The sequence below is a fragment of the Acartia tonsa genome, chromosome 5 (assembly GCF_053477335.1).
Source record: "Acartia tonsa isolate MP-2025a chromosome 5, ASM5347733v1, whole genome shotgun sequence".
NCBI lineage: Eukaryota > Metazoa > Arthropoda > Copepoda > Calanoida > Acartiidae > Acartia > Acartia tonsa.
In genome coordinates, this window is record NC_137264.1 from 54,010,526 (window position 1) to 54,036,185 (window position 25,660).

General features: G+C 31.3%; 2 protein-coding genes across 2 annotated transcripts; both read left to right on the top strand.

Annotated features, from left to right (window-relative positions):
* The first annotated feature begins 2,582 nt into the window (after nt 1–2,582).
* Nucleotides 2,583–14,677, top strand: LOC145320209 (glucoside xylosyltransferase 1-like). The gene is made up of 15 exons (XM_080162646.1): nt 2,583–2,619; nt 3,259–3,355; nt 3,686–3,804; nt 4,275–4,333; nt 4,650–4,699; nt 6,509–6,565; nt 7,334–7,419; nt 7,849–7,893; nt 10,056–10,167; nt 10,673–10,751; nt 11,158–11,252; nt 11,909–11,941; nt 12,735–12,859; nt 14,220–14,248; nt 14,640–14,677. The coding sequence occupies exons 5-15, from the start codon at nt 4,667–4,669 to the stop codon at nt 14,675–14,677; spliced, it is 732 nt and encodes a 243-aa protein (XP_080018772.1). The 5' UTR covers nt 2,583–2,619; nt 3,259–3,355; nt 3,686–3,804; nt 4,275–4,333; nt 4,650–4,666.
* A 142-nt stretch (nt 14,678–14,819) lies between these two features.
* On the top strand, nt 14,820–25,660 carry LOC145320388 (protein Star-like). The gene is made up of 16 exons (XM_080162794.1): nt 14,820–14,834; nt 15,599–15,666; nt 16,956–17,018; nt 17,775–17,840; nt 18,357–18,398; nt 19,175–19,250; nt 19,759–19,827; nt 20,341–20,411; nt 20,915–20,997; nt 21,443–21,510; nt 21,976–22,026; nt 22,642–22,764; nt 23,322–23,376; nt 23,647–23,686; nt 24,123–24,205; nt 25,543–25,660. Coding segments are annotated over exons 5-16 (822 nt in total). The 5' UTR covers nt 14,820–14,834; nt 15,599–15,666; nt 16,956–17,018; nt 17,775–17,840; nt 18,357–18,397; the 3' UTR covers nt 25,645–25,660.

Consider the following 25,660-nt stretch of genomic DNA (forward strand, 5'->3'; position numbering starts at 1 on the left):
TGGTGGTACCCTCCCCTAAAGTGGTTATAAACCTTCCTGGGACCTATGAGAAGCTACCCTGTTAAGGAGAACTCGATCGGTTCAGCGGTTAGCGAGATCCTTGGTATTATCCTCTTAGAAATTTTTTTTTCAATATTGAAAATTTGATTACCCCTCCCCCCCCGACAACGAACTATGAACCGTGGCCGCAGCGCTCGGCTCCCTAGCCTGCCTAGCCGCAGCGCTCGGCCCCCTTGCCTGCCTAGCCGCAGCGCTCGGCTCCCTAGCCTAAAACCTAACCTAACCTAAAATAGTTGTTCGTCGGTAGTCGGGGGGGGGGGGGGGGGGGGGGGTGATGTACAAAATTGAAAAAAATTGAAAAAAAATTTCTAAGAGGATAACGCCAGATCCTTTAGTACAAACATACAAACACACAGACAGACAGACATCATGTTACTTTATTATAAGGATTATTTATAACTGTATGGCAATCAACCACAAATTAGTACAAAAAATTAATAAATAAAGTACTATAATTTATATTTACATTGAAAACGAAATCCTTTTTTTAGCTCGGTAATTATTGTTATAAATACATTTGTCACAAATACAATTATCAGGTACACTTGTCATAAAAGCAAATTTTTCATACAAACATTTGTTATAAAAGGTACACTTGTCATAAAAACATTTATAAATTTACATTTGTCATAAAGGTATGTTTGTCGTAAATTACATTTGTCAAAAAGGTACATTTGTCATAAAGGTACACTTGTCATAAATAACAAAATGCATACCTAAAGCTTTTTTTCACTTAGCAGTGACTTGGTAATAAAAAACTAATTTTTCCGTTTTAGGTTCTTATATTTTGCTGTCAAATAACAATTGGTGAAAATTTTGAAAATAAAACAAATTGTATCTATGGTAAGAATCTATTTTAACTAATATTTTTATTAAAACAAGGACATTAACGTCCAATAGTAGCAAAGCTGTTTTACATTTCATTAATGGAGATTCTGCGCATAAGAAAGAGAGAGACAATAGAAAGAAAGATCTCAAAATTACGTTTGCAATTTTCAAAGAAATTGTCAAAGTCTCAAATAAAGAAATTACAGAAACATTGACAAATTATCATTTTCAGAACCTGGAGGAATGCCTTGTTCTCAAGAAAACGAGGATTCCTTTAATTTACTGGACAAATTTATCTCAGACAAGCTCTCAATACCTTCACAAATTCAAAATCAGGAACTTAAAACTTAAAAACATAAATAAATCATTTACTTTTTCCATTGTGAAAGTAAACAATGCCAATCATGTCCATAAAGTAACAGAATGTGTGTTTGTCTGTCTGTACCGAAGAATCTTGCTGAACAGATCGGGTTCTCCTTAACAGGGTATCTTTTCATAGGTACCAGGAACATTTATAACTATTTTGGGGGAGGGAACCACTACCGTCCTAAGAGAAATCACAAAAAATCGATAATCTATTTTACATAGAGACTTAAACGCAAAATGTTACGTATTTAAAAAAAAACATTTAAAGTGCCACTAGAGGCATTTTTCCCACTACTATAATTTCATATAAATTGCTTAATATTGATCGTATTTTTTATGATAATGCATCAATTACTGTAGAAAGAAAATATGTCTTTATTGTTGAGGGCACAAACAATACTGATTAAAGGATAAAACTATTAAAAGAGTTCTATAAAACAAAATTAGGGTTTCGGGTTAAAATTTTTAGACTTATGAAGGTATTATTAGAACTTTTTAGTATTTTTTAGAAATTGGGTCTAAACCCCTTATGGGCGTTTTTTCTGAGGGGGATTGGAACCAGAGGTGGATTATAAAAAAAAAATTTGGGTCAATTAGTGAGGCAAATTGTTTTTATAAAAAAAATCCTCCAAAATCACATACAAATCTACAAAAAATTAAACAAAATCTTATGCTAATAACCCTTTTATGATTTTATTTAATTTTTGTAGATTTTTTATGTGAATTTGGAGGATTTTTCACAATAATAATTTTGCCTAACTTAGTGAACTTAATTTAAAAAAGAATATTTTAATCCTGTCTTTGCCCAACTGTGCATTGTAATTTAATTTGTTGTACATTTATGTTTTTTTTTCTTTAAATTAGGGAGACGAGTATATTGTATTGGCCACACCTTTGGTCTATATCCAACAAATCAACAAAACTACTGGGCATGATTTTATTTCATTTCTTGAGAGTAGATCAATTTACATAGTAATTGATAAGCAATAAATAATGAGTAAAGCCGTTTAAGAAATCATCTAATTTTTAACAAAAAAGTCTTTAACATACATATTTTAATTACACATTCACTAACTATATATCTCAACTCAGTTTTTTTTTATATAATTGTTTATGCCTTTTTTTGGCGCTGATTGTATTACACTGAAATACATCTCCAGTGATAATACACAAAATTAGCCATTCTTTAGATTAAAATTAGCAGTCAAACATTTAAACAACAAAGACAACAAATACGAAAAAAGTTATTATAAAACTTTGGGGACTAGTGTAAAAAACAGCCCATTGTCCCACTTCTCTTTGGAAATAAATGAATGTATGCATCTATAGGGAAAAAGAAAAAGTGTCGACTGAGAAAATTAAAAAGTAGGTTTTTGTTAGAGTTTTCTATAATACAAAGTAAAACGATGTCTGTCTGTCTGTTTGTTTGTCCATGGAAGGTTTATAACTATTTCAGGGGAGGGTAACACCACCCTCCCAAGAGAAATAAAAAAAAAAGATTTTTTTTACGAATTGACTTGAACGCAAGATAGAAAAGTTATATATTATTTTTTTAAAAAACATTTAAAGTGCCACAAGAGGCCTCTAGGGGCGTAGCCGTTAGGGATATATATTGTAAAACCCAATTGAAACTCCCAAGACCTAAATTTGAAAAAAATAAGTATAATTCTTCCCTGCATGTACTCCTAAAAATGGAAAACTATCCAATTAAACCAACCTTTTCCAAGACTATTTTTTATACAAAAATTCTTAAAACATGAATAACTCAACATATACCTATTATTTGTTTAATCTAATTTTTTAAGCATCTTATAGTGCCTATAAAAAATGACGTCATACAATTCAAATAACCAATAATAGGCCAGTATACATTTATATTTACCCTTGATATTAAAATGTATACTGGCCTATCATTGGTCATTTTTATTATATGACGTCATTTTTATAGGCAATATAAGCTGCTTTAATCCTTTTTTTAAATCTGGAATTAAATTTTTTCTGCAGGTTGATGGCCTATGTGAATAGAATGCTAAATTCCCTATTCCAAGAAAGTCTCGGGAGCTCTGTACATATTATTTTTTCAACAGATACATTTACTAGGGTAATTTATCAATTACATATTGTATTAAAAAATCATACATTTTCACAAAAAATACGACAAAGGTAAATACAGACAGACACAGATCCTGTTACTTTTATATAAGAATGAGAGTTTATTAGGGATTATTGGAGCACTCTGAGTTTTAGTTTTAGTTGGAAAGCATAAACATTTATTTCCTATATAGATATGACATAAATCTTGATGCAATTAAGCAAGCCCTTTTGCAAATTTTAAGTTGTTGTGTAGCAAAAGTTGTTGCAAATATTAAATTAAATAATGTTACTTAATTTTTGCTGCTTGCAGAGGGAAATAATTCATGTTGTCTTTTAGGGGTTGTTAGTATCAGAATTAAAAACTGTGATTGGTCAAGTTTTAACAAAACGAATAATCTTTACCAACAATTATTTTGAACACTCGACTAATTCAAAACAAAAATAGAGATTTCCTAGGTAAACTATTTTCCAGTTAATTTTCCAATTAATATTAGGTGGATTTGATAAAATATTATGTATAGCATCATATTTTATCCAGTTTTCTGTATTTTCCGCGCCTTCGGCATCTTTGGTCTAAAAAATGGTCTTAATCTTATAATTGTATATTTTTATATCCACGGAAAGCTTTTTATACTCTAGTTTTCCAAAGAAAAGATTTTGTTTTTACCTTAAAACTTTTCAGTTTGACATTAAAAAAAACGGTTCATGGCACAAAAACGAACTTCGGGTTTTGTTGCATTTTCACAATAGCTTTTCTCATATTTCTAGGCTCTAACCATGCGGGGTAATCATTAACACCTACCTAACCTAAAATAACCTTTTAAAGGCTACTGTGAAAATGCCATGGAGCCCGCAACTTAATTTTCTTTCCATGGCCAATAAAAATCTAAGCACGACAGTTTTGAATCATATTCTTTTTTTTATAGGTTTTTTATTGATTTTCTCTCTATTCCGTGGTACTCAGAGAATTATAGAAAAACATTAGGTAGAAAAATATTTAAGATTGATCTATAAATACAAAGTAGAACAATGTCTGTCTGTTTGTCTGTCTATCTGTCCGTTTGTCTGTCCGTCTGTCTGTCCGTCTGTCTTTCCGTCTGTCTGTTCGTCTGTCAGCCCGTCTGTTTGTCCATCTGTCTTTCCATCTGTCTGTCCGTCTGTCTGTTTGCAACAAATCTACTAACATTTGTGTTTAGACTTGTGCATTAATATTCTGCTAATTCAGTTCGTTAATGTTTGTGTGTCCTACCATTTCAGATCTTTGCATTTATTGAGGTTATTATCCTTGATTTTATGTATAGATGATTTTGGAAATGCTATGTGTGTAAAAGGAAGTAAACAACTGGTTCAGGTAATTGTAAGACTACACTCTTAAGACCTACAATCATAAGACCTATACGAATATGACCTACACTTATAAGACCTAAACTCATAAGGCCTACACTCATAAGACCTATTCTGATAAGGCTTACACTCATAAGACCTACACTCATTAAACCTACACTTATAAGAACTACACTGACAATCATAAGACCTACACTCATAAGACATACACTCATAAGACATACACTTATAAGACCTACACTCATAAGGCCTACACTCATAAGACCTATACTCATAAGGCTTACACTCATTAGATCAACACCCATAAGACCTACACTAATAAGACGTACACTCATAAGACCTGCACTTATAAGACCTACACTTATAAGACCTACACTCATAAGGCCTACACTCATAAGACCTACACTCATAAGACATACACTCATAAGACATACACTTATAAGACCTACACTCATAAGGCCTACACTCATAAGACCTATACTCATAAGGCTTACACTCATTAGATCTACACCCATAATACCTACACTAATAAGACGTACACTCATAAGACCTACACTTATAAGAAGTAACTCATAAGACCTACACTCATAAGACCTATACTCATGAGACCTACACTTATAAGATCTACACTCATAAGACCTAAACTCACAAGACCTATACTTAAAAGACCTACACTCATAAGGCCTTCATTCATAAGACCTACACTCATAAGGCCTAAACTCATTAGACCTACACTCATAAGACGTACACTCATAAGACCTACACTCATAAGACCTATACTCATAAGGCTTACACTCATTAGATCTACACCCATAATACCTACACTAATAAGACGTACACTCATAAGACCTACACTTATAAGAAGTAACTCATAAGACCTACACTCATAAGACCTACACTCATAAGACCTATACTCATGAGACCTACACTTATAAGATCTACACTCATAAGACCTAAACTCACAAGACCATTACTTAAAAGACCTACACTCATAAGGCCTACATTCATAAGACCTACACTCATAAGGCCTAAACTCATTAGACCTACACTCATAAGACGTACACTCATAAGACCTACACTCATAAGACGTACACTCATAAGACCTACAATTATAAGACCTAATATGACATAAGATCTAATGTGACATTTGCCCTAATATCATAAGAATGTGACTAAATCTGTTGGAATCTAATCTTTTGAAATCTAACAGAATAAATATGTTGGCACAAACCATTATGTGCTAAAGGTTATCAACCACTTCAAATCAGAGGACTTTATGGCAAGGACATTAGTAGCAACAACACTGACCGCAATCCTGGAAGAACCGACCGTTTGTCGGCAAGGATGGCTAAACTGAAGATTGCTGCAACAAATTACAACTCTGCCTTCAAAAAGGAGTACTTTCTCATCTTGCATGGATTTGACATTTAAATATTCACTTTCTAAATTTTTTCATTGTTAAATTGTTTTAATTATTTTATAATAAATTATACTTACTATGTTTTTAAGTCTTATGAGTGTAGGTCTTATGTCGTATTAGGTCTTATGAGTTTAGGTCTGATGTCATATTAGGTCTTATGTCACAATAGGTCTTATGAATGTAGGTCTTATATCACTCTACAAATATGACCTAACTTATGTATTGCCAAATATATATCCAGAAAAAAAGTTATTATTCCTTTAAAAATGAGTATATAAGAAGAAAGGGCAAATAAGAAGGCTCTAAAATAATTTTTAGTACTCTAGTATGTCAGCTTATTTCATTAACATTAACATATAAACAAACAATTATGGATGTTGTGATTCTTGTTTTTAGGACAAGTACAACAACACATGGACATACTATTTTGAATGCGATGATCTTTATAAAAATGTAAGTGCTTATTTTTATTTTTAAGCTTTTCTATTAACCATAAAATGTTGCTTTGTTAATTATTTTATTGAAGGTTTTTTTCAGTGCCTATAAAAAACGACGTCTTACTGGCCTACCATTGGTCACTTAAAATGTATACTGGCCTGGCATTGGTAGCTTAGTCTGTGTACTGGTCATTTGTTGTCATTTGCATGACGTCATTTTTTGAAGGCAATATAAACAGAGCTGGATCTTTAAATCGTTTTTATGGTGCGCTGAATCGGGGTGATTCAGAGGTGAACCGTAGGTGCGCTGGTGGTGAGCCACAGCAGACCTATAAAACATTGATTTTTAAAAGATTTTCGGCGTGGTGTTTTTAGATCGCTTGCGCACTCACTAAAATATCGATCCGCGCCAGTACAACTTTATTACTTAAGGCGTGACATTAATATATAATTTATTTTAAAAATAACTATAAAAATGTTTTCTCGATAGTTTTGCAATAAAATATTAAAGTAATTAAAAAAATATCCATTTATTACATATGATTCACCCCAATTTGAATCGGCAATGCCACTCGGTGAGTGGCATTGGCGCGCCGGTACTGCGCCACTGCCCAATCCAAACCAGCCATGCAATTCGATTTAAGATTGGTATTTAATAATTTGATGGTGCGCTGAATGAATCGCCCCGGTTTAAATCACCTATAAACGATTTAAAGATCAAGCTCAGATTAAATCTTATTTCTTTTAGTACTTTGATATTTTCATATGTTTCTTTTATGTTAAGGATTTTTGGTACTATCAGTTTTTATACCCTGAAACATTAACAAATATTAACAAAATTGTTAATATACATTCGGACTTAAGATTTAGGTAACTTTTTTTCGTAGTTTGACCGCTTATTTTATTGCAAATTAAAAATATAGCATAATTTAATTTAAAGGTTTTGTAATGGTATTTGTCTTTTACATGGAGTTTATTGATAATACAAAGGGATAGATGCATGAAGTGCATTTAAAAGGTTACAAAGATACCATCTAACATATATAATTTTGTATTGCATTAAATAGCAATCAATTAGGCACTAAGCTGTTTTTGTGAAAACCGAACAACCTTTTATGTTGTATATATAACAAAATATGATTTTCATGTCTTGATATTTTTAAAACTACCTGGTAGAAAATTTAAATTCTTTTAAATATATGTCCTATAGATTTAGTTTAAACTATTGAACAGAAATAAATATGAAGTTCACTAAATTCAAGCTTAAATGCACTTCATGCAACTACCCCTTTAATCTAGGAGTGACGCGTCAGACCTTCAAATATATTTTGACCTCATGAACAGGTTTGAATTTTTTTTAAAGAGAAGGCTTTTCTATAAATAGGGTCGGTCTGTGCGTCCTTTTTTTGTTCATTTAGGCATGTTAGAATTGTCCTATTGATTTCAAACTTTGCATGATTATTCCTGTAGTAGTTAGGTACGATTTAGAAAGCGTAGCAACTCTATAATCATTACCAGAATGTCCGTATGTCCATTTTAAACATGTTGATTTTTATCTGATTTAATAATCTGATTGACCTGATTTTTGTAATACTGATTCCTGGGACAACAAAGTAAAATGTTGTAAGCGAGTATCTCTATAATCTATTCCCAAAAATGTAAGTATGTCCTTAATTATCATCCTGTATTAATGCAGTTTTTAATAAATTTATTTAAATTTTTTTTCGACTTTTATACATTTATATTCTAATTAGTAAGTTCTGACACTATTTACGTGTTAATGTCCGTTTGTCCTACCGTTTCATAGCTTCGCTTTTATGGATGTTGTCATCATTGTTTTTTACAACGCACGGCGTGTTCTAGGCAGCTTGCTTTATGTATTGGTCAGGTTCTATATATATATAGAGAGAGGGGACAGTGGACTGTTTATTACACTAGTCCCCAAAGTTTTATAAAAACATTTTCTTATTCGTTGTCTTGTCAACTTTGGGGAATTAATATGTTGCAACCATTAATTTTAATCTACAGAAGGAGTAATTTTGTGTATCATCTTTTGGGGATTAACATCAATTTATAGGCCATTGTCTTATCCCTTTAGCTCGTCACGAATGAGTTAAAAAAATCACAAAAGTTAGGACACATTCTTTACTATGTTTCTCCTTCCTTAAATTAATCTATGGTTTGTTTATTTGTTTCATAGATACATACAGAGAATACTGTATAAAATAAATTCTATATTGCATACAATATTGTGTACCAGAGGAATCTAGGGGCACTTGAGGAGGGAGGGAGGGGGGGGGGCTGAGGGTTGAATTTGATTTCTCTTGGGAGGGTGGTGGTACCCTCCCCCCAAAAAGTTATAAACCTCCCCTGGACCAATGAGAAGCTACTCTGTAAAGGAGAACCCGATCGGTTCAGCGGTTAGCGAGATCCTTTGTTACAAACATACACACAGAAAGACAGATACTGTTACTTTATTATAAGGATTACATTTAAATCCATAATTATGGCGAAAATAAATAGTGACTACTCTTATTCTTATTTGGATAATTTGACACTTGTATGACAATGTTCATAACTGCTTCGCTACATTATAAAGAAAATCACAAACATTAAACAAAGATAGGGGAGCTTAATGCAATTTTCTAATATAATGTTTAGAAAAGGTTCTTGTTAAGTATACCTATGAAGTTTTAAAAGAATTCCTATCTATACAGTTGAGTAACCTTTATGTAAGGTTAGGAAAGCCTTTACTTAGATATACCTAAAATTTTAAAGGTATTCCTATCAAGTCAAATAAAGTAGAAAGCAGGTAACGAATTCTCATTTAGTATATCCAAAAAAGGGAGGGGTCATTGGGCTTCCAAAATATTACATTAGTCCCCAAAGTTTTATTATAACGTTTTTTTTAAATTTAATACCTTAATATCTTTAATAATAGGAAATAATTATGAAATAATAGGAATAGCCAAGGATAATATGGAGAATTCTCCACAAATTTCTTGTTCAGGAATGAAAAAATAGGAATAGCCAAGGATAATATGGAGAATACTCCACAAATTTCTTGTTCAGGGATGAAATAATAGGAATAGCCAAGGATAATATGGAGAATACTCCACAAATTTCTTGTTTAGGGATGAAATAATAGGAATAGCCAAGGATAATATGGAGAATACTCCACAAATTTCTTGTTCAGGAATGAAATAATAGGAATAGCCAAGGATAATATGGAGAATACTCCACAAATTTCTTGTTCAGGGATGAAATAATAGGAATAGCCAAGGATAGTAAGGAGAATACTCCACAAATTTCTTGTTCAGGAATGAAATAATAGGAATAGCCAAGGATAATATGGAGAATACTCCACAAATTTCTTGTTCAGGGATGAAATAATAGGAATAGCCAAGGATAATATGGAGAATACTCCACAAATTTCTTGTTCAGGAATGAAATAATAGGAATAGCCAAGGATAATATGGAGAATACTCCACAAATTTCTTGTTCAGGAATGAAATAATAGGAATAGCCAAGGATAATATGGAGAATTCTCCACAAATTGGTTCCTATCTTCTTCAGCATCAGAGAAGTCCAGAATTTGGAAATTACGGCAGGTTTCAGGTATAGTTGAGAAAGCCTAACATGTCATGTGTGACGTCATAAAAATCCATCTCTTTTTAGGGGTTTCCTTTCCCACTTCATCTCTCATCCTTTCATTTTAGACGTATTTTATTGACATCAAACATGACATTTTAGGCTTTCTTGTATAGTCATGCAGATAGAGAGTGGGGACAATGAGATGTCTATAACAGTCTGTGTATAGTCCCCAAAGTTTTAAAATGACCTTTTCTTAATTGTTGGCACAACTTTGGGGACTTTAGTGAATTTTGATTGGTTGATTCATTAAGTTGAGTGTTCAAATGATGCAACCATTAATTTTCTATTTACAGAAGTGGGAATTTTGTGTATCATCATTAGGGATGTATATCAATTAATTGGCCTTTGTCTTACTAACTGTCTTGTTGTTCACTAAAACCTTTAAACTTCAGGATATCGTTCTTTTTTTCTGAGAAGTTTTCTACAGATAATTTTCTCTGCAATGATATGACGTTATATTATATTTTAGAGTATGAATACAGGTGTCTCGATAATGCATTTGGATAGAATTAGAAATAACAAACAAAATATTTATCTAACATCACCAGGTAGTTCAAATAATTACATGAATCAAAATCCTTGTCATATTGTTTGTATATCTGTTGGTTTGTAGCAAAGGATCTCGCTAACCGCTGAACTGATATTGTTGTTTCGCAGTGCACATAAATGCGCAAAAAAAGACTTATTTTACACGTTTTGTCTTTAGTGAAGCTTACTCTGTGCATCATTGGAACTTGGCTATTGCAGATTATTCATATGAAAAAAACTATGTCTATCATCATTTTATATCCAGTTTTCTACAAATACAGAAATGTACAATCATAAGATCAAAACCATTTTTTAGTCCCGAGATGTCGAAGGCTCAGGCTAAAAAACTGGTTGTACCATTTTATATCAGCGGAAAGCTGTTTATAATATGTTGCGAGAAATAACTATTATAAGATTTTTGTTTAGAATATGGTGCCATGCTAGTGAAGGAATATCAGTTTGCATCTTTGTATGGGGATCAAGATTTTATTAATCTTCTCAACTTTAAACATCCTGAAAAGGTAATTTTTGATTACAATATATGCAAGAATAAAAAGTAGAATGTTTGTATGTCTTTCTGTCTATCTATCTTCTGACTGTCTGTATGCAGGAAAGGAGGGGATATTGGGCTGTTTATTACACTAGTCCCTAAGGTTTTACAGCAAAGTTTTTTGATTCCTTGGCTCAATAACTTTGGGGACTCTTAGTAAGTCTTGATTGGTTGGTTAATTAAATTAAGAGTCTTAACATTTCAACCAATATTTGTAATTCACAGAAGAAGGAATTTTGTCACACACCACCCGAAGGTGTGTTAGGTTAGAAAAAAAAACCATGGAAACGGTTTACACAGGATGTACTGGTACCTTATAGTGGTTTCAGAGCATGCGTAGCCGCTAGTATTTACTAAAGTGTAATAAAAAGCCTCTTTGTGTGCACCTGCTTGTTTACAGATATAATTAGGTATTAATTTTGATATATCCCAAAAAAAGAAAAAAATACATATTAGATAAAATATGTATTTCAACATAAGCATACAAAATGATAATAATACCATTACACATATTGACATAATTTAATGCATAGTTTGGTACTTTCATAACCTGGGTTGGCCATTGCAAAAGCTGAAAGTACCTATTTAAGACAAACATATTCAAATAAAATTATATTTTTGTTTTAGATTTATGTTCTACCCTGCATATTTAACAAGATGGTGAGTAATTCAATTTCCAGAATGGCTTCGAAACCGATTAATATCCGCTAGATTAGTACCAGTTTTCAGCCATCTGAAAAATCATGTACAGCATTGTATTATATACAGTTTTCTACAAATATAAAAATTTGCAATCATACGAAAAAAACTAGTTTTGTAAGCCGTGCCTACGGCATCTTAGGCCTAACAAGCTAGCTTTAATCTTATAATTGTACATTTTAATATCCGCGGAACGCTGTTTCTAATACTATGTATGGGATAAATAACTATTCCAGATAAAAGCTAATTTTACTTTGAATTAAAAATAATACCGAGACTTTCGATATTTTTTATTTGTTTTAATTGTTCTAATATCATTATATTTAGTATTAACCCTTGTTGGTTAGGGGGGGGGGGGGGTATATAATAGAATATATCTGGTGGGCAAAGTATGCCCACAAACCTGGCATGATAAATAATTTAGGTTGCATGATTTTAGCTATTTTCTTTATTTTGTCTTTTGGTACATTTAAGTATGTTTCTCATCTAAAGGTGTGTTGTATCGATGCTTTTTGCCTTTTCAATTTTGAGATGGATTCTTTAAAAAAAATAGAGTAGCTGCTCGCTGGTGAGGCAAAATTCTTTTTGTAAAAAATCCTCCAAAATCACAAATTTTTTTTAAAAAATTAAACAAAATTGTTGTAGATTTTTATGCTATTTTGGATGATTTTTCACAATAAAAATTTTGCCTCATCAGCGAGCAACGACCCAAATTTTTCAAAAGAATCCACATATAATTTTAAAACATTTTTAGATCCATATAGATGCAGAATATGTTGACAACTTTGGAAGATTCAATTATTGCCAAGGAAAATTGTTTATAAATAAATACCAAGAAGGAAGAGGACATGGGGGTGAAATAATCTCACCAATTGCTTGGCCAGTTTTGTCCTCCTTTTCAAGGAAGCTTTATGTTTTTATTAACTGGTTTTTCTTTATGATGAAGAATATTAAGTTAAATTACACAAAGTTTCATTTTAAAATCAAAGCTCTTTCTATAATTCAGGTCGGTCCGTAAGTCCATCCATAACTGATAGCTCCCATCATTTTTGAATACATGTGGTTTAAAATTTCGTGGATTTACAATTTTGGTTGGTAGATTTTTTACAATTTATAATATTTTTTTTACATACTTAGGTAAGGTTAGGTTAGGTTAGGTTATAGGCTAGGTTGCTGAGCGCCCGTGGCTAGGCAGGCCAGGGGACCGATTGCTGCATCCATGACCTTTATTAACAGTGGAGGCTTCTTTGGTCCCAGGCTACTTTGTCCCAGAGGCTACTTTGTCCGGAGGCTACTTTGTCTGAGGCCTCTTTTCAGCTGCTTTTTTTTCACAACTGATTTTCTGGGCTCCTGTAAAAGATACAAGGCTGAAAATTCTTCAGAACATTCCCATCAATATGGAGCATAAATCAGTATAAATTATTGATAGTGGTCGGACCTTTTTAATCAGCTTCTTAGCCGCTTTTATTTTTATAACTTTGAAAGACATAACGTGATTTTTTGTAAGGTTTCATGATTTTAAGTTCTAGCATATTCCCTTTCATTATCATCTTTCTTAAGATAACATATAATCTCACTATAACTCACATTTCATAAAAGATTTTGTGCTTCGCTTCAATGTTGTCATCATTGTTTAAGTATTTTCTAGATTATTTCAAACAATTTGACAGGTAAAAGTAAAGTAGATCACTTTGCAGGCAGAAACTTGTTTAGTAAAAAATTTCCACAAATTGTAGCTGTGAATAAGTTTTTAAAATTAAATATTTGGTGTTGGCATAGTGAGTGGTATCATTGTTATTGATTATATATATATATAGCTTTTAGTCTCGTTAGAAAACAAATGACAAAAAAACTGCAACAAATCTACGTTCAAAGACATAAAACAGGAAAAAGTGTTGGAATAAAGTTCATTTCTCAACAGACATTGTCACCAAAAATGCTCCCTTCACCCCTTTTATTTTAAAAACTTTGTTTTAAGCTCCTTTTTTTACTTAAAAATTTTGGACGGCTATGATTTTTTTAAGCTTTGATATGAACATGTTTATTTTTATGTAAATTTATATAACTTTGTATTGTATTATTTATGTTCCTGCAGGATCATACTTGGAACCTGAAATTGACTGAAGTGCCTAAATTTTAGTATAGGATATGTCATTATTTTGGTCACATAAAATTTTCTGTTCAATAAAAAAAGATTGATCGTTCAACGCAAACTCTATTAAATTCCACTACCTTTTAGGGTTTACTCTGTGTTTGCCCTACGCGCTGGTATAGTTATATTATATCTAATCTGTTGTTATTATTTCAGAATAAAATGATTAGAACAAAATTGCTTTTACTGAATTGTATCATACTTATTTCAAGCCTACTTGATAGCGGTGTTTGTTTATCTAGTATAAATTATAACACAGAATGCTTAGAAGCTGTTAGGAATGTATTCTATTCTTTTTATTCAAAATATTTAATAAAATATTTAAAAAGTTATTACGACGTTATCACTTGCAAATTTAACATATGGCTTATCTATGGAAAAACGGACGGCCGGTATCAGATATAAGAGTGACATCACAAGGGAGTCCTAAGTTTAGAAATCTATGAAGGGGGGTGGTAATTTTTTTTTTCTTTTTCTAAAAATCTAAATTTAAAAAATGGGTTTTAGGATTCTCCACTCCTCAAATGCCCCTGGAATTAAAGTAAAAGAGTAGAGGGTGCACGAGCTATATGTTATACAACCCACTAACCTTATACATTTATTAATTATTTTTCAAAATTTTTTAACCATATTGGTGCATTTATGCAATGACTTTACCAAAAAAAGAATAAAATACTATTGTAGGAGAATAGGCTTTCCGAGGTAAGCAAAATAGACACAGTTTATCTAGAAAGTCTAACTGACCCCATTTTTCGTCAAAATTAAGAAAGTTTTTTTTGCAGACAGAACTATTGTTTATATTTTGATATTTTGTTTATATTATTAGCTCACTTATTGTATTTGGATAAAATGTGTACCCATTCTAACCAATAATATGGCTTGGTTGCTCTGACAATGTGTTCTTATTTGTATAATTTACTGATTAGGGATCAAGATCTTCTAGTATCCTTATACTAAAGTAACAGGATGTCTGTGTGTCTGTGTATCTGTGTGTCTGTACCAAAGGATCTCGCTAACCGCTGAACCGATTGGGTTCTCCTTAACAGGGTAGATTGTCATATGTCCCGGGTAGGTTTTTAACTATTTTTGGGGAGGGTACCACAACCCTCCCAAGAGAAATCACAATAAAATCGAAAAAAAATGGAAATATTTCTGCCGCATAGTGTCGCTAGCGTAGTCGCGCTGCGTAGACTCATGAATTTAACAATTGATAACATAGACAAGTTATTTCTCAAATTAGATATTTTAAATAAAAACAACATTTAAAGGCCACTAGAGGCCTCTAGGGGCGTAGACCCTAGTATTTATATACAGTAAATAAAAAAAATATTGCTGGATATAAAAAAAATTACACCCGTAAAACATGCATTTATAAGGAAAACAAAATAATATCTTTAACAGTTTCTGCATTTCAAAAGTTACAGTCCTTCACTTATTATATTTTATTCACATTTCATATTTAATAGGCAATGGTTCAACAGTTCTAGCGAAGAAGCGCCTCTAGATGAGTCTACTTTGGCTAATTCTAAAGTTTGTAAGTTGCATTTGTCGCGTTATTTGACATAACATGTTATATAAGTTTTCTAGTAAGGGTAATTGTTTTCTTAAGAAACCATCATTTAGTTTATATGAGAGCTTTAGACTATTTTATTTTTAATTTTAGTCTTAGAATGCTTATATCAGGGATATAACAATGGCCGATAAATTGATTTACTTTCTCAATAATGATACAAAAATTCCCCTGTTAGTGATTAAAATCAGTTGTTGTAACGTTTGAACACTCAACTTAATCAAAATTCACAGAAGTCCCCAAAGTTGTTAAACCATCGAATAAGAAAACGCTATTATAAAAATTGGGATAATAGTGTAATAGATAGCCCATTGTCCCCTCTCTTTCTGTGCTTTTATGCTATATTGCTGGCCTTTCCTAGATGCTAGGGGACAGTCGCTAGTATGATAAAGAGTAAAATAAAGTCTGCCCGTCTATCGGTCAGTATGTAGCCTAAGACTAGGACGGATTGAGCTTTACTTTTTAGGGAATATACCAAGTGGTAACAACAAAACCAGCTTAAAGATGAATAGTTTGTATTGTCAATTTTACCTGCAATACAATTTATAGAACTATGTCTGTCTGAAAGTCCATCTGTCCCTTACGATCTCGCTAACCGCTGAATCTAAATTAAGTTGTAAGTGCTTTTCAGAGATTACACCTTCTGGTCATGCAGTAAATTATGACGATTTTGTTTATGCTCTGGAGGAGGAATTTTAGTTGTTACATTTTTTTGTGAAGATTCCCTATACTATTGGGCATCTCTAGTATAATTCTAGGCTAGTTGCAAACAACTATGCTACATTTGGACATATTATTTTATACTAAGCAGTTTTTGTTAGCAATATCCTATAATATTAAGTAGTAAGGGTTTTTGGTCTGAAACTTAGGATCTCAATACATTAAATCTATTGGGTTCTATATTCTAGTTAATCTTCACATAGGTTCTGTGATGGTTTTAGGCTATTATGTATTCTTGGGATGGTTAAAGCTATTTTTCTAGCACCTCGTTTACAGATTTTATACATTCTTGGGGCGTATCCGCTAGTAATATAAAACTTAGTAATGAGTTTTTGTCTCAAGCTTAAGATCTCTATAACCACTGAACCTGTTTAGTTCAGCTTCTCAAAGGTTCTGTAATGTTCTTGGCTATTTCATTTTCAGATTGGTATGGTATTAAGTTTTTTTTCAGCCTAAATGTGCCCTTTCAGTTGCTCGGGCCAGGAGCGAAGCCGCTAATTTCTCATAATCTATTAATAGTTTACCTTTTTTAGTACATAGAGGAATTTATGAATATGATCTTACCGAATATACCGAATATATTGAAGAAGTTGAAGGTATACAATTAATATTTGAAATCCACTCTACAAGATATAGAATACGTGGATACTATGAGAGATTCTCAACTACCTTGATAAAATGTTCATTTAAGCTGGCTGATACCATCCACCAGTTTCTGCTTCTACTGGAGGAACGTACTGGCCAATGTATAGTTCCAACCTAAATTGTCCAAAAAATTTCCTCTGTCATATTATCCATGTATTCTATATATATTCTATTCTATAAGTATGCTGTGGGTCATCATTGATTTACATACTTTACAATTACAAAAATACATACGGTTGGTTTTTCAACTGGCCATTTTAAGATTTTAGAGGAGGACATAATACAGACATATGAATGCAATAAAGCAATTTTACTGACAACATAATTGACAAAGAAAGTCAATTGCTATGAACACAAACCCTTTACCGACCATGATGCGGTCGGCAAGACCAACATATGATCATTCTTTTATAAAAATAACAGGATGTCTTTCTATCTATGTATGTATATGTAGCTTAAGAACTTGCTGCTGACTTTCATACCATTATGATTTATGGTTCTCTTTTACAGTAAAGCTTCATATTGAAAAAGAAAGATTAATAAAAAGAGAAATCCCCCTGAAAAAAATACCCCATCCATTTATTTACTTTTCTTTTTTTAAATTAAAAGTTGGAGGGTCAATTTACCCTCTTTCTAAAATGCCCCTAGAGGCTTTTATGGACGTTGCTCTTATAAAGTTACTACATATAATATTTTTTTCATACTAGGTGATGACAAAATAGCAAGAGCAGCGAAAATACTCCAAAATTATATACAAATTCTCAACTCTTCAGAGGAATGTAAACATTAGGGTTAACTTTTAAGAAAATGGCTGGCTACTGCAAATTATATAGGGTTTAAGCATGTCATACATCAGAAAATGTAAAATTTCCAATTATTTAATTTTAATAATGGCATGATGAAAATATGTAAGCAGAGAATTTTTATATCGAATGACATACCTGAAGTAACTTCAAAATATCAAATATTGTTTTAATTAAAATGGAACAGCCATAATATTTTTCCATCATGGCTTAAAAACCGATTAGTATCCTATGGATAAAAACCGGTTCTCAGCCATACTTAGATATCATGTTTAGCATCGTATTACAGATAATTTTCCACAAAAACTGGTATATTTTTTCATTTTAATATCCGCAGAAAGCTGAATATATATAACGATTCAAATATTTGATTTATTCCACTTTCCTATTTCTCACAGGACCTGTGAATCAAATTGGGAGTTATGCATAGCTTGAAGAGCGGCTTTGCTCTTAATCTAACCATAAAGTTTATGTGTTACAATTTTCAGGATAAAGAGAAATTTAAAGTAGAAGAAAATGATGTAGATAGTAAGTATGATGTAATTTTGAACACAGTAAAAGTGTCGGACTGATTATGACGTAAAAAAAAATAGCCACTATAAATTTTACCATTGGTCAATAATGGCCTCTCATTGGCTAATTTTTTTTTACGTCATAATCAGTCCGACACTTTTACTGTGTTCCTGAATAGACCATTTTTCAAGGTGTTAATGTTGGCCAATTTGAAGAATGTTTGTATGTCTTTCTCGCAATCAATATAAGACAATTTTTTATGGCCAGTGAAGGTTTCTGTGAGTCCTTGGAAGGCTATTGTATGATGAGGCTATAGGTCGATTATTTAAATGCCGAAAAATATCTATAATGAAAAGTAGAATGATGTCTGTCTGTCTGTCTAAAGCTTAAGATCTTATATAGTAACAATTAAACTGATTGGGCTCCACTGTTCATGGAATTATACTGGTCCTGTGTCTTAAGCTATTTTCTTCATGACAACCCCAATCCTCCAAAAAAAGAATAATAATGCCTCTCCCCCCCCAAAAAAATAATTATTTTTAATACTTTTATTTAAAAAGGGCGACTAATCTCCCCCCCCCCCTCCTCAGAAAAATTACCCTCAAACAATTTTTTTACCTTTTTTTTAAAAAATCTCAATACAAAAATTGGATTGATCAAACGCAGTTAGTTAGGGGCTTTGCCCCAAGAGGCTTGAGTAAGCATTAAATCATTTAAGCTTTGAACGTTTAACCAACGTTGTTTTCTTTACTTAGATGCTTATGGATGTTGTTATACTTGTTTTTTTTTAGTGGCAATTGATACAATGACAGTTCCCTTGCTCTCCTGTTTAAGCTATGACAATAAACAATTAGTACATTTTATAAGGTAACATTGTTTTCCTCTTAGATGCTTGACATTTTTTGGGAAAATTTTTTTTTTAGCTACTTTTTCAGAATGTCAAAAAAAAATTTTTTTCTCGAAATTCTCATATGTGTTAATTTGCAGGTAGATATTTGGTAAATTTTAGGAGCAGTTCCCTTACTTTTTTTGACAAAAAATATGGCGTTATTTGTTAAGTCTTCCCCATACCTTTTCTCAGGAGAGTGTCGCAACCTCATCCCCTTACCCGCCTTAGAGAGATAGGGAACTTGGAATGTAAAATTTACTGGAAACAAAATGTTAGGAAGGAATGTGTCTCTTTCTTTGATTTAAAAGCTTTGATTAAATCTTGACTGATTAGTTCAAACTATGAAAATCAAACTTTTCAACCAAAAATTATAATCTACAGAAGGGAATCATTTGATTATTATTGTTGGGGAGATTAAACTTATTATTGTCCATTGTCTTATTCCTTATTATCCATGTTTATAATTACTATATTTTTTTTATATAGGAAAGAATTGATTGAACCTTGGAATGGGTTAGATTATCAATTAACAATCAATGTCTCTGATTTTATTAAGTAAGTTTTTTTTCTCCATAATCAAAATTACAAAAAATCTTCATTTTTTCAAAATATCTATTGAAAAGTAAGGAATTATCTTAATTTTTCCTATTAAAATGGAAGTCAACATCGATAACAGCGAAGCTCTACTAACCAAACAGTCATAAAACTTTTTTACTTTTTGGAGGTGGGGTATAATTTTTTTTATGGGATGGGTAATTTGTATTTTAGCAGGACATCCCTCCCACCCCCCAGTACAATTTATTTTTTAAAAGCTTAATTTACAGACGCTTTGCTTTTTACATTTTATCTTATCGTAAGAGATATCAACAGTCAAAAAATCAATGGAATGCGAGAAAAAATGTTATTAAAAATCATTTTATAAATGAACATACTGATTTTTATCAATATTTATATTGTTACTATGCTTTAAAAATCTTACCAAACCGTTATAGGAATCATCATGTCATTTCTAAAAAATTAAAATATATAATATCCAAAATTACTTTTAAGTGTTTTTTTTTACTTAAGACAACCCCAATCGTTTCATGATTTACAAGCTGTGGAAGTAGACAATCTTGTTTTTAAAGGAGAAAAGAAAAGTAAGTTTTTTTTTCAACAATTGCAATATCCAAAATCATTTATAACCAAACAGACAAAGTATTTAAAGAGTAAGTATTAAATTTTTTTGCGTACATCAAGGTTTCGTGATTTGTTTACATTTTGATGCGTATATTCCAATAAATATTATGAATTTTACTTTCTGACTATTTTGGACAATAATATTTACCGTCCTTTTTCAATCCAAGTTATAGATTAGCATACTAGCTTCTTATAAACACAACGTTATACAATAATAGTTATTTGTCGCATCATATTATAAACAGCGTTCCGCAGATAGCAAAATTAAAGATTGTAAGATTTATTAAAGTTTTGTTGGCCCCGATGGGCCGAAAGTCCGGGCTAGGAAAACTGGTATTAATATTATGATATTTTTATTATTCGTAGAAAATTGTCTATAAAACGATATAATAAATGATTTTTAAGTATGGCTTATAACCGGTTATAATCTTGCAGATTACTGAAAATATGATTACCTTTTTAGATGGATTCTTCATAGAAGCTGGTGCCTATGATTTTGAATATGAATCTACTTCCTTATATTTTGAGCTAGTTTATAATTGGACGGTAATAATTGATATTTTCACACAAAAGGCAAAATATAAAGATTGTTTTGTATAATTTGGACATGAAATCAAAAAATTTAATTTTTCCCATTGCATAACAGACAGACATACACTAATACTAATAATAATAGAGTTTCATCTAACTAAAAGTATCTTTAACCTTAAACTATAGTGAATTTGCAGAAATAACCAACAAGCAAAATAAATCTATAATAATATTTGGGTGGCAGATGTAGAGCTTCTATGTGTTGACCCCAACGAGAGCTGAAATAAAGTAGAGGTTTCGTAATTTTTAAAATTAATTTCGTTGTTAGAATAAGTTGGTGAATTTGATGAAACAATGTCTTATTTATAGATATTTTAGATTTGGTTACTTGGAATAAGAAGAATGTAATATTATTATTACATCATATATTATTATTATTATAATATTATTATTTTTTTAGGGATTGTTAATTGAACCAAGTAGTATATACTATACTGTCGGCAAAAATAGAAATAGGAGAGCTAATAGGTAAACAGATGTCAAAGTTGCATTATATAATTTTCCAGATAAAGCTTTCCTATAAATACAAAATATTCGGCCTGCAGTTTCCTAGATCTTTATCTCCAGAAAAAAAACCTCACTACTTTTTGATAACTGATGTTAAAAATTATTTAATTTTATTACGATACTGTCTTATTGGCAATTGAAATTACCAAAACAATTTTCTTTATCTTAAGGAGATTTAAATTTTTTTTTTTTTTTTTTTAAAGCGAAATTTTCCCTAAAAGTCTCTAAAGTTGTTAAGCAAATGAATACGACCACAATATTATAAAATATGTGGGATAAATGTAATATATAGCCTAATGTCCCCTCCCTCCCTACAAGGATACTCTTTATTTGATTAAATCAATTAATCATTAATGAGTTATTACCACAAAATATTTTAGGAATCTTGTTTTATTTGTGTTTTATTAATGTTTATGTACATTTCAGTTTAAACGCTTGTATATCCCCAATCTCGCAACCTTCTTCAATGATATTTAGGTAAGAAATCATTTTTTCAACCGTGGAATTAGCGTAAATGATAGCGTGCCTGCTTGATGCCGGATTCGAGCCTGGTCAGCACTGAGTCATAATAGAAAGGTTAAAAATAGTACATTTTACTCCTATGTCAGGCACGTGACACTCATAGTGTGAGTAGGGGGAATATATTAGCCATTGTGCAATTCAAGGATTAGTTGTCTGTTGGTTTCAGTATTGCATTCCATAAAAAGCGGATGGCTCTCTGGCTTCTCTATAAAGATGATTACTTTAAAGTGATGGAGAATCTCGCCCCAACGAGATGATTGAATAAGTAAAGTAATCATTTTCTTTTTTTCTTGGATATTTCAGAGCTTTAATTTGTCTGATGTTTGTATAAATTTCTTATTGGCAGCGACAATACTCTATAGTTCACTTTAACCGTCTATCCGTCAGTCCTTGCGTGATAGACTGCTGATATTTTTAATACAGTTAAACCTTTAAAAAGAACAACCAGTGTATTAATTACTTGGCCTGTCGGTCAGTCGTTCATGATACAAATTGTTTATGTATAATATATTGTCCATTAACTAACTTTGTTCATTTGTCCATCCATTCTGATGTAATAACTTTGTTTAGAGGAGACAGTATGAGTATTGTCTCCGGATCAGAGAAAAGTACTTCCATAGAAGCAGAGGTTCAGTGTCTGCCTTTATATTCTGTTCTTCTTGCCATGGACAATCCTACTGTTAATTATTTCAGGTAGATAGATAGATAGATAGATAGATAGATAGATAGATAGATAGATAGATAGATAGATAGATAGATAGATAGATAGATAGATAGATAGATAGATAGATAGATAGATAGATAGATAGATAGATAGATAGATAGATCGGCTACAGGAGTCTTACAACCAATCTTCTTTGGCATTTAAGTTGAGCCCTAGCTTCAGAGAATCAGGGCTATTAAAGCAACAAAATCTTTTTCATACGGATGTTTTTTTTTGTTTTTTTTTCTTTGAATACAAAAGCCACTAGATGCTAACCACGTACAAATATATAAAAATTATTTTTTTTAAATCACGAAACCTTTGTCTGTATTAAACAAGGATAAAAACAAATAAGGATGCTCATGAAAAAGGGATTTAATTAAAATGTAAGATATTCAGTTGTGCCCAAAGCTTCCCAATCTAGTGACCGGTTACAGGATTCTCACAACCAATCTTCTTTTGCATTTAAGTCCTAACTTCAGAGAATCAAGGCTATCAAAACTACAATATCTTTTTTCACAAGATAACGAAATTGTTTTGCTTTTAGTTTAGATATTGAGGGAGGAGAATTTCAAGTGTTAAAAACTATTCCTTGGGACAAGGTATTGTTATAATAAATAAAAATAAATAAATAATATTCCCATAATTAAATAAAATTTAAACTTACTAAGCTTAATTTGCTTGATTCACTTCATTAAAAGACTACTGAAAATGAATTTATCAAATTGAAAATATATTAATATAAAAGAACTGTGTTTGAGAAATTTCTAACTTTTGTGAATACTTATAATTTAATAAATCTTGATAAAAACATTATTATTGTAAGAAGTACAAAAATAATGTAAAAGAAATTCTTATAAAAATGTTTACAGGTTGATATTGAAGTGATGAGCATAGAAACACATTTCATGGGTAAACTTGATTAATTTGTATATTTGTATGTTTTGTATATTTTTTGTCATTTTATTCTGGGCACCAAAAATAATTTTCAATGTTCCCATCTCCCCATGACAATTACTACAATAAACAGAAAGGCCTTAGATATTTAAGCCGTTTGTTAGCTTTAGTGAAATCGTCATATTATAATTTTAAGAATCCAGGGAAAAGGGAATGTGATTCTGACAAACAATTCTAAAGAATAGTATTTAATAGATATTAAATTTTGCGGCAATTTCAATTAAATTTAATTGGCTGAATAGCAGCCACTGTTAAAAATCAACTGGATGTCTATACCTTTTCCTAAACAGACAATCCATCTTTTCAGAAATTTTTTTTTTCTCACACAATTAGGTTTAAATTTGAGGCTGAGGCGCGGATGTTGGGGAATATTCTAAGGTTTATTATTTAGGTATATTGACAAATGGAACTAAAGCAGAGCTAATTGAATATCTTGATACAAATGGATATAAACATATACCAGGAGCCCATAAGGTATTGCATGCATAGATAGATAGAAAAACTTACAATTCTTAAAGTTTCAAATAGATAAATATCCTATAATATAAAGTAGTAAGCATTTTTGTCTAATGTTAAGATCTCAAAAACTTTTTTAACCGACAGGATTCTCTATTTCATGTACAGTTCCCATAAGTCCTGTGGTGGTTTTAGACTATTTCATTTTCAGATTTAAAGGACGCCTGCAAGAAATAACACGCTTTAACTGCTGAAAGACTGCCACAAGAAGACCCAATACCCCAAATTTAAAGCCTTCAGCTTTAATAACAAAAAAGTTCTAGGCATTTCAAATAGCATTTTATGTACAATGGAATTTTTGAAAGATTTCCAATGCTCATAAAAGAAAAAACAATATTAAATTACGTCGCCTAGACACAAAATTATAACCTTATCTTTGTCAGAAACTTAGATTGCCTGTAACTGATTACATTTTTACAATAAAAACATCACATTTCATAGTCAAAATCTATGAAAAAAATTCGATTTAGATTGCATTTTAAAACGAAAATCATAGCGGAAACAAAGGGGTAAACTAATACAAGCTTAGCTGTGATTGGTTGTTAAGCTGATTCAGCCTTCTGATTGGCTACAGTACATTCGGTACAACGCAAGTAAAACTTAATTTTTTTTAATGATTTTGACTATAAAAATGGGTATTTTTATTGTAAAAATATAATTAGTTACTGGAAACCTAAATTTATGACAAAAATAAGCTTATAATTTTGTTTCTAGGCCACGTAGTTTAATTTCAAAGTTTTCAACATGAGCATTGCAATTCTTTCAAAATTTTTATGTACATAAAATGTCATTTTAAAATGCCTAGAACTTTTTTGTTATAGAAGCTGAAGGCTTCAAATTTGGTGTATTTGGTCTACTTGTGGCAGTCTTTTAGCAGTTAAAGCGTGGTATTTCTTGCAGGCTTCCTTTAAGTCTTCGTGGTTTTAGGGTATTTTTCAAGCCCCTCTCTGTCACTTTGAATAAAGATACCCTAGATGCTAGGGGCGGTTCCTCTTGTATAAGATTTAAGATGGGTAAAAAATCACGAAACCTTTGTATTAGTTAACAAGAATATTAATATCCCAGGACGCAAAAATAATAAAAGGATTTCATTGTAATATTTTTTGTTTTAACTGCAACATTAAAATAAAAGGCATGTCTAATTTTTATTTAAATATATTTTGAAGTAAGAAAAAAATACTACTCTATATTTTGTAATCCATTAAAAAAATGACAAAGGGTTGTTCTGTGCTCGCTAAGCATTTTGAGAGAAAGCACCAACTTAAATTAGAAATATTATAAAGATTTATTTTCAGAGCTCCGGACAAACATTTGTGCACAACGAACAAATTACAGAAATTCAAAATGATTTATTTATCAGAAAAGATGTGATTAACAAATATAATGTTTCTTTTTGAATAAATTGATTTAACC

Excerpts from the sequence above, each read along its gene's own strand:
- LOC145320209 (XM_080162646.1), top strand. The coding sequence starts at position 4,667 with ATGTGTGTAAAAGGAAGTAAACAACTGGTTCAG. Across the intron at positions 7,894-10,055 it reads TATTTTGACCTCATGAACAG|GAATGAAATAATAGGAATAG; the intron begins GTTTGAATTTTT and ends TTTCTTGTTCAG. Across the intron at positions 12,860-14,219 it reads ATAATCTCACCAATTGCTTG|GGTTTACTCTGTGTTTGCCC; the intron begins GCCAGTTTTGTC and ends ACTACCTTTTAG.
- LOC145320388 (XM_080162794.1), top strand. Across the intron at positions 20,412-20,914 it reads TTTTAAAGGAGAAAAGAAAA|ATGGATTCTTCATAGAAGCT; the intron begins GTAAGTTTTTTT and ends TTACCTTTTTAG. Across the intron at positions 23,377-23,646 it reads AAACTATTCCTTGGGACAAG|GTTGATATTGAAGTGATGAG; the intron begins GTATTGTTATAA and ends AAATGTTTACAG.